At 40.6% G+C, this 14,952-nt stretch overlaps 2 protein-coding genes across 17 annotated transcripts in view; both read left to right on the plus strand.

Annotated features, from left to right (window-relative positions):
* The window catches only part of SPOUT1 (SPOUT domain containing methyltransferase 1), a 151,934-nt gene that overhangs the window by 74,675 nt on the left and 62,307 nt on the right, over nt 1-14,952 (plus strand). The window lies entirely within an intron of this gene.
* The window catches only part of LOC138147148 (kynurenine--oxoglutarate transaminase 1-like), a 48,334-nt gene that overhangs the window by 25,980 nt on the left and 7,402 nt on the right, over nt 1-14,952 (plus strand). For 3 of the 16 annotated variants that reach the window (XM_069069438.1, XM_069069437.1, XM_069069443.1), the window contains 2 exons: nt 7,938-8,029; nt 11,746-11,866. In XM_069069438.1, coding sequence (XP_068925539.1) covers nt 11,750-11,866 — 117 coding nt within the window. In that variant the 5' untranslated portion in view covers nt 7,938-8,029; nt 11,746-11,749. Of the gene's footprint in view, nt 1-1,189; nt 1,332-7,937; nt 8,030-10,896; nt 10,993-11,091; nt 11,156-11,745; nt 11,867-14,952 lie in introns of those variants that run through there. The other 13 variants (XM_069069449.1, XM_069069441.1, XM_069069451.1 and 10 more) reach the window with 11 other exon arrangements.

Below are 14,952 nucleotides of genomic sequence, written 5' to 3' on the forward strand. Positions count from 1 at the left end.
CATCTCCAGTTGTCCTGATCTGTATCTGGCCACTGGACCCAGATGGCTCTGCATGTGAAAGTGAGGCTACAGGGTGGCTAGGTAGCGAAGTGAATAGAGCACTGGCCCTGGAGTCAGGAGGACCTGAGTTCAAATCCAGCCTCAGACACTTAACACAAAACTAGCCATGTGACCTTGGACAAGTCAATTAACCCCAATTGCCCTACTTTCCCCCCTCCAAAAAGCAAAAAAAAAAAAATGTGAGGCTGGTGACCTCGAACAGCCCTCGCTCACTTAAATCCAATTCACTTGCAAGTCATGGCATCATCTTCCTGATGTCATGGTCTTCTTCAAGAATGAAGGTCAAACAACAACAATTTTCTCCAATTCTTTCTTCCATATCTGCCATTTCTTTTCTATTTTTTCCTTATGTATTCTCATTCCATTAACAAAAACATTTTCAACTCTTTTTAAAAAATTCTTGCTTTATCTCCTCCATGAATTCTAACTGATTTTTTTTTTCTTAAGCTATATTTTTCTCTAGGGCTTTGCTTGTAGATGTTTTAGTTATTAACCTCTTCTTTGTCTGTGTATTAAGCTTCCCTCACATCATAGAAGCTCTTTATAGTGGGATTCTTTTTTGTTTTGTTTGCTCATTCCTCCAACCTATTTCTTGACTTCAGACTTGATGTGAGGGCTGGTCTTTACCACCCCTCTGGTAGAAAGGTCTGGACTGGTCCTGTTGCTGCTTTCTTGGGGGTATTGAGTGTTCTTCCAAGATCTCAGGGACAGACTAGGGACATTCAGTGCCCCCAAAGTGATATGATCCAAGGCAAAATCTGATTGCCACTTCACCTCCTCCCACACAAATGCCTTCCCTCACTCCATGTCTGAGCTCTGCAAATTCCTCACCTGGGTTTGGGTCTAAGAATTAACTGCTGCTACACTCAGCCCCTATAAAGCAGCTAGAAAACCCTGTTGGTGTGGAGTGACAAAATTGTAGGTTTCTCCTGGTCTGGAATTCTGGCCTTGGTTATTCCTTTGCAGGCTGGACTAGATGCTAGAAGGAAGACCCTGGTCTGAATCATACCACTGCTGCAGACTTCTAAACTCCCCTTATCTATACACAGCCCACAGCCTCCCTATCAGGGAAGGACACTTCCCTAAGCAGGGCCCCTTTTTGGTACGCCCAGGGTCTATGACTCAGAGCTGGGTCATAGACACCAAAACAGCCAGTTCATACCTGTCCCCATCAATGTGCCCCAGTATGGGCCTGGGAGTGCTCCATCTGGTCCTGGACTCTCTGCACGTCCTTGTGCACACCTCTTCCTAGGTGCTGGAGTATCCCTCAGGTGGGTAGATCTGGTTCCCTGTGTCCTTGGACCTCCCTATCCCCCTATCCTGAGCTGGGCTGGACAAATGACTCACTCTGACTTTTTCCTGGATTTTCCCTTCTGGATTCAGTCTGGTGCATTTTCTAGAAATGTCTGGTGGAGTTTTTGCAGGGAAAATAACTAATCTGCTTCCTACCATACTCCCATCTTCAACATCATTAATTAAGCAGTCATCTTGTATTCAGAACTGTGCTAAATGCTGGGGATAATACAAAGAAAGGCAAAACCAATTTGTCCTCAAGGACCTCACACTCTAATGAGGCAGATAAAATGTAAATAATTAGGTGCCTACAAGATATATGTAGAGTAGTGGAAAGAATTTTTATAACCAGTATCTCTGATAAAATCCTCATTTCTTTTTTTTTTTTTGGAGGGCAATTGGGGAAAGTCCTCATTTCTAAAATATATAGAGAACCAAGTCAAATTTACAAGAATGCAAGTTATTCCCCAACTGATAAATGGTCAAAGGATATGAACAGGCAGTTTGCAGATGAAGAAATTAACGGTATCTATAGTCATGTGAAAAAATGCTCTAAATCATTATTGATTAGAGAAATGCAAATCAAAACAACTCTGAGGCAGCACGTCACACCTATCAGATTGGCTAACATGACAAACAAGAAAATGATAAATGTTGGAGAAGATGTGGGAAATTTGGAACACTAATGTATTGTTGGTGGAGTTGTGAACTGATCTAACCATTCTGTAGAGCAATTTGGAACTATGCCTAAAAGGCCATAAAATTGTGCATACCCTTTGACCCAGCAATGCCACTTCTAGGTCTGTATCCCAAAGCGGTCATACAAATGGGAAAAGGGCCCACATGTGCAAAAATATTTATAGCAGCTCTTTTTGTGGTGGCAAAGAATTGGAAATTGAGGGGATACTCATCAGGTGGGGAATGGCTGAACAAATTGTGGTATATGAATGTAATGGAATACTATTGTGCTATAAGAAATGATGAACAGGCAGACTCCAGAAAAACCTAGAAACACTTACATGAACTGATGCTGAGTGAGGGGAGCAGAACCAGGAGAACATTATGCACAGTAACAGCCATGTTATGTGATGACTAACTTTGATAGGCTTATATCTTGCAATGCAAAAATCTAAGACAATTCCAAAAGACTCATGATGGAAAATGCTGTCCACATCCAGAGAAAGAACTATGGAGTCTGAATGCAGATTGAAGTATATTATTTGTTCTCTCTTTTTTGTCATTTGTTTCTTCTTTCTCGTGATTTCTCCCATTGGTTCTAATTCTTCTTTACAACATGACTAATGTGAAAACAGGTTTAATATGAATGTATATGTAGAGACTATATCAAATTACATGGCTTCTTTGGGTGGGGTGAGAGGAGAAATGGAGAGAAAATTTGGAATTCTAAATCTTATGGAAGTGAATGTTAAAAACTAAAACTAAATAAATAAATTTAATTTTAAAGAAGATATATGCAGAGTAGATGGAAGGTAATCTCAGAGAAGAAGACTCTATCAGATGAGATGATTGGAAAAGATTCCTGTTAAGAGGGGAACTTGAGCTGAGTCTTGGAGGAAAATAGGAAATGTGAGATTCAGAAGTGAGGAAGAAGAAACTTCCAGTTATGGACAACCAGTGTAAAGACACCAAGATGGGAAACAGAGTGTCATGCATGAGGAACAGCAACTAGACCAGCATGGCCAAATGGAAGACCTTTATTTGATGTTGGAGAGCATCACAAGGATTCACTGAATAGTGGAATGATGTGATCTGATGTTATAGTTTAGAAGAATCACCACAGGAAGAGAGGATGGATTGGAGAGAGAAGAGATGTGAGGGAAGGAGACCAAATGGGAAGCTGCTTCAACAGTCCAGGCAAAAGGTGATGAGGCCTGAATTGGGGTAATAACTGTGTGACTGGAGAGAAGGGATACAGAGGAGTGATTCTGTGAAGGTAGAAACTCACAAGATTTGAATATCTGGGGTGAGTCTGAATATAATAAGTCCAGGGTAACATGGAGGTTATGAGCCTGTGTGATAGGAATGATGATGATACCCTTGACAATGACAGAGAAGTGGGAAAGAGGGGATAGTTTTAAGATAAAAGATAATGAATTTTGTTTTGGACATGTTGGGTTTGAGACATCTAGTTTTAAAATCTCCAAAAGGAAATTGGTGACTAGGGTTCAGGAGACAGAATAAGGCTGGATATATAAATTTGGGAATCATTAGCAGGAATGATAATTGAACCCATAGGTGAAATCCCTAATCGAGACAGTATAGTTGGGAATTAACCTTTTTTGTGTCATGGGCCCAGTTGGCAATCTGATGAAACTCTGTGGACCCCTTCTCAGAATAATGTTCTTAAATATATAAAATAAAATACATAGAATTACAAAGGAAACCAATTATATTGAAATACAGTTATCAAAATAAAAAAAACAAAACAAGTTAATGGGCCCCCCAGCTAAGAACTCCTGGTATGGAGGGGAAAGAGATGAAGAAGGCCTGTAATGTTAATGGAATAGGAAGATCTTCCCTGTCCATTAATAGGCCTGTGTAACCACATGTGTCCCCTTTTCCTTGGAAAAGGAGCTGTGTTCCCAGGTCTAAAGGTACACATGTATTTCAATGACAAATGTCTTGCTGCTTTCACAGCTGCGATATACCCTGAGTCACACAGAGTCCATTGGGGGAGGAACTTGCCTAAGGAGGATTGCTCTTAGGAAGGTTTTTACAGCTCTTGGTACTTAGTCAATGAGGCCATGAGCCAGGTAAGTTATGATGCCTTCTGGCTCTCAGCCTACTAAGTTGTAAACTATATATATTGGGAGGTTGGTATTTTGCTTTGGGGGCTTGCTCATGAGAAGGACCTTTTGATTCCCTGGCTGGGACTCTGAGTAGCTGTTTGTTAAGAACCCCACCCCCCAGCAGAGGTTTGTACTCTCCCAATCTGGTGGTGTATATAGGTGGTTATATTACTTTGTTTAGACAGTAGGAATCCTGTCTGTTGAATCTTTGTGCTAATTTTTCTCCATGTTCAGGGTGCTGACCTTTCCCTTGAACTAGTGAATGTAATTAAAGTAAGATTGTTGACCCCTTTAAAAATTGTCTTTTCTTGGGGCAGCTAGGTGGCACAGTGAATATGGCACTGGCCCTGGAGTCAGAAGGACCTGAATTCAAATTTGGCCTCAGACACTTAACACTTACTAACTGTGTGACCTTGGGCAAGTCATTTAACCCCAATTGCCTTACTTTCCCCCTCCAAAAAGACCAAAAAACAAACAAAAAAGTTGTCTTTTTTTTAGAAAAGCAGATAAAGAACCTGTGCTAGCAACCCACCCTGTGTGCTAGTGTAATTGCTAATACAAGGCCCAAGACAGAGCTTTGGGAGACACCCATGTTGAGCACGTAGGACCTGGATGAAGATCCAGCAAAGGAAACTGAGCAGTAACAGTCAGATAGGTAGCAGAAGAACCAGAAGGAAGCAATGTTAATGAAAACTCAGGGGGGAGAGAATATTCAGGAGAAGAAAGTAACAACAGGGTCAAATGCTGAAGAGAAGTCAAGGATGAAGACTGTGAAAAGGTCATTAGATTTGTTAATTAAGAGGTCATGGTGGAGGGGGAAGGATACAGGGGGAAATCCAGGCAGTGCAAAAATGGAAGCTGTCCATAAAGATCTATTTTTTATCCAAAGGTACATTGGTAACTTTAGAGCAGGTAGTTTCACGTGAATGGTGAGCTCACAGCCCACATTATAGGGTTCAGAAGAGATTGAGAAGAGAGGAAGTAGAAGCACCTTTTCTAAGAATTTCTTCCAGGAGTACAGACAAGAAGGATAGGAGAGACAGAGGATGATAGCCAGTGGAGATTGTCAGATCAGGAAGGAGTGGTTAAGGGCGGTGGAGACATCCTTCATAGGCAATGAAGGAGCTTACATTCTGTCTGGGGAGATAACATGGAAATGATGAGGGGAGGTGTTTCAGGAACCCCAATAACCAGAGTACCTTGGTGGGCAGTTATCTCAGTTCTCTGAGTCATGGTGGTAAAAGTTTATTGTTATACTTTACTGAGGGCAAGAGTTCTTAGGGGACCTTCAAACTTAAAGAGATAGATCTAAAGTTTTTATAGGATAATCTTTAGTAGAATCTGTGCCGATTATGCTAATGAGGTGAGTCAAGGTGGGATTAGGGAGGAATTAAGGAGTGATCAATTCTTAAAGGAACATGCACTTTTAATATCAACTGAGCAGGCATATTGCCCAGAATTCACTGGGAAATAGCCCAAAGCAAGACTGCATGGAGGTGTGGTTTTAGGCTTGAAATGTCACTAAATAAGTTAGTGGTTCAGGGCTGACTGAGAAGTGCCCAGTCTGCTAACCCATCAATATCATGTTTGACAAGATGGGTGTTGGGAGCCCAAGCTAATGAGGGATTCAGGATGTGTATGATGGGCTAGGGAGTTACTTATAGTCTAGTGAAAGACTCATAGGTACAGCTGGTTATTATAACAGGAAGAGAGATAAGTATTTTGTTAGGGCCTACTGCCCTTGAGCTAGAGAGAAACTGCATGAGACAGTGTTTTGAAGCTAGGGAGAAATGTGATTTTGGAACTGGATGTGATTTTACAATTTCAAGCACAGGCACCCAAGCACTCCATCAGACAGAATGAATGAATGAATAAGCATTTATTAAGTGCTTTCTCTGTGCAAAGCCTCTATTAAGGGCTGACAATACAAATAGAAAATTGCAAGACATTTTCTGCTCTCAAGAAGCTTACGTTTCAATAGGGGGAGACAGCACAGATAAGTCACAGCTAGAAGTCAAATGGGGTTCCTTAGGGTGCAGCACCAAAGCAGATGGTCACACATCTTCCTTAATGTCATTCCCAATGATAAAATTATACATCTGATGTTAAACCACTTACAAGTACTAAGAATTTTGGTGGCAAGTACTTTCTTTTCTGGTACTTTGACACCTGTTGGCTATTGAGGGCAGAGAGGTTATAGCCAGGAAGAGGCAATGGACAGATCCTGTCACTTTTACCAGGGTCTCTTTCCAGGACCTTGCTACCTCAGCAAGGTTGGCTTGCCTGTTCCAACATTGTTGGTTGATCAGCAGTTGGGTGGTGGGACCTTTTCCATAAATTTGCTCCCTTGGATGAAGGCTGTGGGGGCCAGGTTGGGAGTTGAGCAGGCAGGGGAGGAGGGAGAAGGGTTGCTACTACTAAACCAGGAGGTCTTGGTCTTACCTGCCTGTCTGCAGAGCTTGACTGGTAGTTGATGTTGGTAGCTGTAGCTTAGGCAGGCCCCTTCTGTACAAAGAATATTCCCCTCAGTGATGACCGTGGGAACTGGGCTGGAAGCAGGACAGGCTGGGCTAGAGGTCAGTGCAATTCCTTGAGCTTTTGTTTTTTGTCTTTTTCGGTCAAGGTTCAAAGTGAGGTAGTAGCAGCATTGTCAGTGACTTGACCCAGTTACATATATAAGTAATGTGCAGAATAAATACAGGATAGTTTGGGAGGGAGGGCATTTGGGAAAATTAGAAAGGGCTTTGCATAGAAGGTAAGACTTAAGATGGGTCTTGAAGAATTCTTTAAGTATAGTAGGGAGTTTTTAACTTCCCTAAAGAGTAACTAAGACATTTCAGACATGGGGATACCCCATCCTAAGGCAAACAAAGATGGGAGATAGAGTGATGTGTGAGGAACAAAGAGAAAACCAGTTTGGCTAGATCATAAAGTGTAGGAAGGGAAGTAATATATAATGAACTTAGAGAGATTTGTTGGGGCCACATTTGTGAAGGACATTAACAGCCAAATAGAGGAGTCTGTATTTTGTGCTCAGGACAATAAGGAGACACTGTGGGGTTTTGAGTAAGAGGAATGACAAGGTCAGAGCTAGACTTAAGAAAAATCACTTTGATAGCTAAGTCAAGTCAGTGGGCATTTATTAACTACCCACTATGTTTCAGGCACTATGGACACAAAGAAAGGCAAAGACAATCCCTGATTTCTGGATGGGGGAAGGAAGAGGAGAGATTTGGGGGAGGGGAGGACATTTTAGGAGGTAACAGGGTAGACAAGAGGTGGTGGGAATCTGAACTGAGATTTTGGCTGGGTGAATAAAGAGAAGTGGTTGTGATGAAATATTGTGGAGGTAGAAGCAAGACTTGGCAACTGATTGGCTATAAGGAGTGAGGAGTTCAAAAATAACAATGAGATTATGAATCTGATACATTGGAAGAATTGCAGTCCTTTGACAAAAATAAGGAAGTTTGAAAGAGGGGTGAACTTTAGGGGAAAGATAGTGAATTCTCTTCTGGATATGCCAAGTTTGAGATGTCTCTGGGATATCTGATTTGAAACATCCAGTAGGCAGTTCATGATACCATCCCCTTCTTTGTCCTTCTCTCCACCTTTACCCCTCCTCTTTTCATTGATTTGTTAAGACTGAAAACTCTTCCTGGTGTTTAATTTCAAGTTAGTTCTTGGAACTCTGGAGGTGGGGGGGTGGAGAAATCTGGTTTTGCCACTGGGCCTCAAGATCTCTGCTTACCCTCCTGACTTGTGTAATTCTTTCAGTTTACTATTAGGAATTCAGGTTAGCAGCTTCTTCTTCCTGGTCGGAGCCACTCAGGAGAGGACAGTGCTTCTGGAACACAGCCAAACTCAGAGTAAGTGGATCTGTTAGCTGCTTTTTCTAACCTTACCCCTAGCCACCTGCCCCCAACACCCTGCCGAATTTACAGGAGCTACCATAGTTTAGGATTTGGAGCTGGATTGAGATCATTGAATTTGAACCTCTTGTTTTATTTCATGTCAGTTTTTTAAAATGTTTTTTGTTTTTATATCACAATTCCCCCCAAATATATCCCTCCTCATCTCATTTCCCCAGGGAATCTTCTATTGCAACAAGTATTTAAAAAAAATTTCTCAAAACCAATGCACACCTCTTTTTCATCTGGTCAGATATGCAATAGTCAACTCACTGATTAAACAGGGAAGCTGTATTTTCTCCTCTCTTTTCTTGGACCAAGTGTTGAGGTTTAAGGTTTAGGGGTGCTTGAGATCCCAAAATAGCAACAAACTGGGTCCTGCCAAATGAATTTGACTCAAGTCTTCTCTCAGCCAAAGAAAAGCAAAGTTTATTAAAGTTTCGCCATAATGGGTAGACTCTTAAGGTGTCTGTATTGTATTGGACAAGCAGGCCCAAATAATCTGACACAGAGTAAATCTGAGCTAGATAATTCTCGGCCACCTCATGGAGGTGAGATGCATCTTACATACAGAAAGATTTCGGGATGGCTCTAGGGGTGGTCTAGAGGAGGAATTTGGGGAGGAGTCAAATGAGGTCAGACTCTGGTGATGAGAGATTAAGTGTGAGAAATAGCTGGAGGCTACCTGGAGATGACAGACCGTGGAGGGCTAGGCTAGTTTGAGGGTAACAGATTTGGGTGAAGATATTTTGGGAGGATCAAGAGTGGACAGTAGCTGGACAATGGAGGGCTAGGCTAGTAACAGAGATTTGGGTCTAGCTATAATGAAAGGCTTATGGCCTCAGGCAAATGCCTCTTATGGGAAGATATCTAGGAGAGCTCAAGGGGGTTCCCAGAGCCTGTACCTCATCACTGTGGAGAAATAAATAGATAAATTGAACATGGTTCTTACTCTTCTTGGAGGTTTTTGTTTACCTATAATAAGGAATCTTTGATAAGACCTCAAGATGTATAATATTAAACCTGCAAAATCTGGTTCTAAAGTTTTTAGGAGCTCTCCAATAAGGAGACTCCCTCCACCAATGCAGGTCAGCAGTTTTGAATTTTGGGGAATTTCCTAGAACAGCAAGGGCTAAAGCCCAGGATCACAAGGTCTGTGTTGGAGGTAGCCACCAAAAGAGCCAAAAGTGACCAATAGAAGCATAACATCCAGCATGAAGGAAATTCTGATCTCAGCATCCCCAGCTCTGGTCAGACCACAGCTGGAGATTGTGTTCTATTCAAGGGGAGAAATTTTAAAGGGACATGGTGCCCGAGTTAGAGGTATAGGAGCCATGTCACAGGAAGGATTAAAGGAGATGAGGAGTTTTAGCCTGAAGAAGGAAGGCTCAGAGGGAGACAATAACTGTCAGCTTTTCATTTATTTAGTGACCTCTCTTTTTTTTTTTTAAAGCAATTGGGGTTAAGTAACTTGCTCAAGGTTACATGGCCAGTTATTTCGGGGTGTGGTGCTAAGTATCTGAGCCCAGATTTGATCCCCAGGTCATCCCAACACTGGAGCTCTTACTCGCTGTGCTACCTGGCCACCCGGCCACCCCTATTTAGTGACTTCTCAATGCTTGACTTGCTGGGGATGCAAATTGAAAAATAGAAGTTCTTCAGCTGAGTTTACATTGTCTTTGGTAGATGCAAATGTATACAAATAGATTAATGCAAAATATATACAAAAGAACTTCTTTTCATATAAGGTTTTTAATCGGTTTGATAGGATTTTGTTTAAGATTTTTGAGTCAGTATTCATTAGCAATATTGACCTTTAGTTTTCTTCCCATGTATTGTCTTTCCCCAGTTTAAGTACTAGGACCATGTTTGTCTCAGAAAAGGGTTCTGGTAGAGTTCTTTCTTTTTCAATTTTTGAGAATATTTTGTGAAGTGTAGGTACTGTTTTTTAAAAGTTTGATAGAATTCTCCTGTGAATCCATCAGGACCAAGAGTGGTTTTCTTAGGTATATTCTTTACAGATCCTCTGAACTATATCTCCTTTTCTGAGACTGGGTCATTTGAGATCTCTACCTGGTCTTCTGATAATTTGATTATTTTATGCCTTTGAAGATTTTCCTCTATTTCTTTTGTGTTCTCAGGTTTGTTAGCATATGATTGTGCAGAATTTGTTCTGATTATTCTTTTTTTCCTTCTGATTTTGCTGTGATCTCACCTTGCTCATTTGCAGTTTTACTAATTTTGATTTTCTGCTTTCTTTTTATTCGGATCAAAGGTTTATCAATTTTATTAGTCTTCTTAAAGAATCAGCTTTTAGCTTTATCATTTCTGTGTTTTTTTGTATTCAATTTATTTCACCTCTGATTTTTAATATCTTTTGTGCTTATTTTAGGTTTATTTGTTGGTTTTCTAATTTTTAAGTGCATATTCAGTTAATTAATTCTCTTTTCCTATTTTGTTGACATATGATTATAAAGATATGATTTTCCCCCTTGAGGACTCCTTGAGCTATATCCCAGAAATTTTGGCATGTTGTTTCATTATTATCATTTTCTTTTACATAGTAATTAATTGCTTCTGTGATTGTTCTTTGACCCACTCATTAATTTAAGATTTCATTGTTAAGACTCCATTTGGGTCTGTATTTTTTGTTTGTGGTTTCTGAGCCAATGACTATTTTTATTGCAACATCTTTGTGCTGCATGGTCATTTTTTGTAAAATATGTTTATTTTTTTGCTGTTTCATTTGGAAAATGACATAAAACTTTCAACTCTTTCTCTAGAAGTTATTTTCCCTTTATTTTTTTTGTTTATCTTTCTGTTAGACTTATCCAAAACTGATGGAGGGATATTGAAGTCTCCTGTCATTAGTGTTACACTCTATGTCTTCTTGAAGCTTGCCACCCTCTCACTTCCTAAATGTGTGTATGTATGTGTGTGTGTAAGTATATGTATATATGTGTATGTTATTCATTCTAAAGTTGAATCTGCATTAATGTTTTCTCTATCATTTTCTTAAGTCTAGAGTCAACAATCAACAAAATAGTAAACCAAGCTCTGATTTGTATCCTTGCACTTTCCAAGGTATAAAGACTTACACTGAAAATTAAATAGTTGACTTTCCAGTAAGAGCAGGCTCCCACACAGCCCTGATTATATGGATCCTAAAAATTGAACCTTAGGCTGCCTGTCCTGAGCAGTTACACCCTTGCTTTTCCCATCTATAAAATAGGTAGAGTAATTTCTAAGGCCTTCCTTCCAGAGTGAGCACATGAGAGGGAAAAGGCTCTTGTAGCCTTTTGAAAGGCAGGGTCAAGTGAATCTAGTCCCCAGCTATGGGTCAATCTGTATGCCACATATTCCCAACATAGCATAGGGCATCCAATCCCAAATCCTTCTTAATCTGGAACCTCTAGATACAGGATTCTTAACATTTGTGTCATGGACCCTTTTAGCCATGGACCAGAGGATCTATGGAGCCCTCCCCAGAATATTGTTTTTAAACACATAAAATAAAATATAGTATTATAAGGGAAACCTATGTTGAAATACAGTTATGAAAATTTAAAAAAAAATTCCCAGACCCCTTGAAAGGCTCCATGGATCCCAAGTTAAGAACTCTTGATCCAGATGAAGCCCAGTTTTACCCACCTTCTTCTCTTCTGCCTTTGGAGGAAGATGTCCATATCTGTGGTCTTTGGGAAAGCCATGCTCAAGAGCCCCTCAGTGCTGATGGTGCTGAGTCAGCTGGGAAGGAGATTGGAGGTGAAACTGGCCAGGCCCTTGCACCACATGGTAAGTGTGCTTTCCCTTCCAGGCTCCTGGTAGTGCAGAACCACTTCTCTGTTCTTCCCCCCTCAGATCATAATCCCCTTCTCTACATACTGCACAAGAATTGGATTGGCCCTTTAAGAAAGCTGCAAACTCCTCCTAGCCTCTCATATGTCCTCTAGACTATAGTCACTGAATCCAGCTCCCCTCCTTGGCAACCTGAGGCTCCCGTAGGTGGTTGCTTTACTCAAGGCTACAGAGATAGTAGTGTGTATGGTACAGGGGGAATAGCACTGGAGAAAGGTCACACATAGTGCCAGGCTTGAGACTTCTGCCCTGCTATTTGACTCTATAACCTTAGATGAGTCACCTATATTACCACTGCAGTTTCCTCATTTTTGAAAGGAAGGGGTTGGACTAGGTAGTTTATCAGATTTTTGCCAGGTCTAAATCTTATGATCCATTCAATAACTTTGGAAATGAGTTACTCCAGTTTTTGTGTATATTGTCTCATTAAATTTCCAATGACCAAAACCCATCTTGAAATTGGAAATAAGGGGCAGCTAGATGGCGCAGTGAGTAAAGCGCTGGCCCTGAAGTCAGGAGGACCCGAGTTCCCTTCCCGCCTCAGACACTTAACACCCACACAAAAAAACTAGCTGTGTAACCTTGGGCAAATTACTTAACCCCAGTTGCCCTCCAAAAAGCAAAAAACAACAAAAAAAACTTTAGGGGCAGACAGGTGGCACAGTGAGTAAGAGCGTCTGGAGACCTGGTATGGCTTCTGGGCTCAGATACTTGGCACCCACACAAAAATAACTGGCCATGTAACCTTGAGCAAGTTACTTAACCCCAATTGCTTAAAAAAAAAAATTGAAAGTAAATATGTATACATGCACACATATTATCCACACATACATATATAAGTATATATACATGTATGTGTATGCAAACCTGTAAATATACTTCTGTGGGGCAGCTAGGGGGAATAGTGGATACAGCACTGGGTTTGGAGTCAGGAAGACCTGAGTTCAAATGTGGCTTCATTCACTTATGAGCTGTGTGACCCTGGGCAAGTCACTTAATCCTGTTTGCCTCAGTTTCCTCATCTGCAAAATGAGTTGGAGAAGGAAATGGCAAACCACTCCAGTATCTTTGCTAAGAAAACCCCAAATGGGGTCACAAAGAGTTGGACATAACTAGTTGACTATACATACCCACATGCATATGTGTATATGTGTATTTACATATAGAGATTTCATTTGTATAGGGAGATTCTGGTGAGGAAACTATCTCTATTAATGCAGATAAGCACCTATTCTGTAATTTATAGTTTTATAAAGATACCTGGGCCATTGAGAAGGTAGAGGCCTTGTCCAGAGTCAGGTGGTATAGGTACCAAGAAGTGTGACATGAACCAGGTTTTCCTGACTTGGAGGCTGGCCCTCTATAACCAAAAAGCCATGCAAGGAGCTAATTTTGTCATGCTCTGAAATTGTCAAAACCCTCTCTCTTCTGTCTTATATATAGTTTCCAGCTCCCATTCTAATATGTAGGTCTCTAAATTAAAAGCTGTTTCAGTTTGGTCTGCAAGTGTTTCTTTATGCACAACTAAACAGCACCAGGCCCAAAACACTAAGATATCACTGTGTGAAGAGGTAGATTCCAGAGCAACAAAATCTTGACAAACAACATTTAAAGGCTGCATTTGGTGGCTTAAATAAAAGCTTTTTTAGAAGTAGAAGCCCCTCCCACCCCCAACCAAAAAAACAAACCTCATCAACAAAACTGCCACCATTGATACCAGTGGTTTAAAGGCACTGACTTTTTAACCAGGACATGTCAGATTCATTCATCACTAACAGAACATGAAAGAAAGCCCTTGTTCTTTTCTGTTTAAATTTTGTCTAGTACAGTCTCAATTAAAATTCTCAGCCACACTGTTTTCAGAAAGTAATTTACTTGGGATAGATGCCTATGTCGGTGCATTGTAGATGTGTGATGTAACTCTAGGTTTGGGTTGTTGTTTGGGGTTATTTTTCCCCAGTATTTACAGGATTACATTATATAGTTCTTATATTTGGAAGTTCTGTCCCTTTCAAATAAACATGATGAATATTGTTCTTAAGGGAATATAACTGGCCCATAAAAGCTTTTCTGAAAATCTTATTTTAAGTAGGAGCACCAAAAGGGAAATTCAGTTCTCTATTCCAGGGCTCTTCCAGCTAGGGTTCCTTTGCCTGCTAGGGCAAGATATGAACTCCACCTCAGCTAACCTGTGTTCATAGCTAACTTAAAAAAGAAGTTTTCGTTATGAATAATCATCAACAAACACAAATATTCCAATACACAAAGAACAAAAAAGATTGGTAGGTAGTGTAAGTATATTTTAAAGTTGACACAGTGTAGCAGCAAGCACCCCAAGGGTCCCTAGGGTGGTTGCCCATACAGGTTCTTGGATCTGCTTTGTTAAAGGAAAGCAACTCAAAATGGGTTAACAAGCTTACTTTAATCAGTCAAACATATATCGTTTCAGGGGAAAAAGGTCAGCACCCCAAACTTCAAAGTATACCAGGCAGAGAAGTATCAAGACAGAAACAGATAAAGTAGACAGCTTTCCAAACTGTCCAACCATTACATCCATACCAAATCAACATCTGGGTTTTTCAAAGCCAGAGGGGGGGCCCCCCTCTGGACGGCTTCCCAGAATTTCACCTGATCAAATCACAGAACACTTCTCAAACTGAGCTCCAAAACAAAGCCTCAAATCAGGGCTTATATAGCCTTCTCCTGGCTCAGAGAATGTAACAACCTTATTGACTCACTGGCCAATCAAGAAGTATCTACTGAAAAACAAGCCTCCCACCCCAGGCTCCTGGTGCACTTTAACCTAGGGGCAGGGAAGATCTTTAAATTTACATTCCCATTACACACAGTAACAAAACCCTCCTGTTTGTGTCTCCTTCCTACCTTTTTTTTTTCTTACTGTGTATGATTTTTATGTGAAAACTTTTTTTCATAAATTTTAAACACTTTTGAACAGAAAATTTTACACATTACTTGACTTTAAATAGTCTGTACTGAACCTAAATTATTTTTTCTTGATAAAG

Source organism: Petaurus breviceps, unplaced genomic scaffold (assembly GCF_028583685.1).
Source record: "Petaurus breviceps papuanus isolate PSGF00001 unplaced genomic scaffold, PetGlider_PUasm1.0 90779, whole genome shotgun sequence".
NCBI lineage: Eukaryota > Metazoa > Chordata > Mammalia > Diprotodontia > Petauridae > Petaurus > Petaurus breviceps.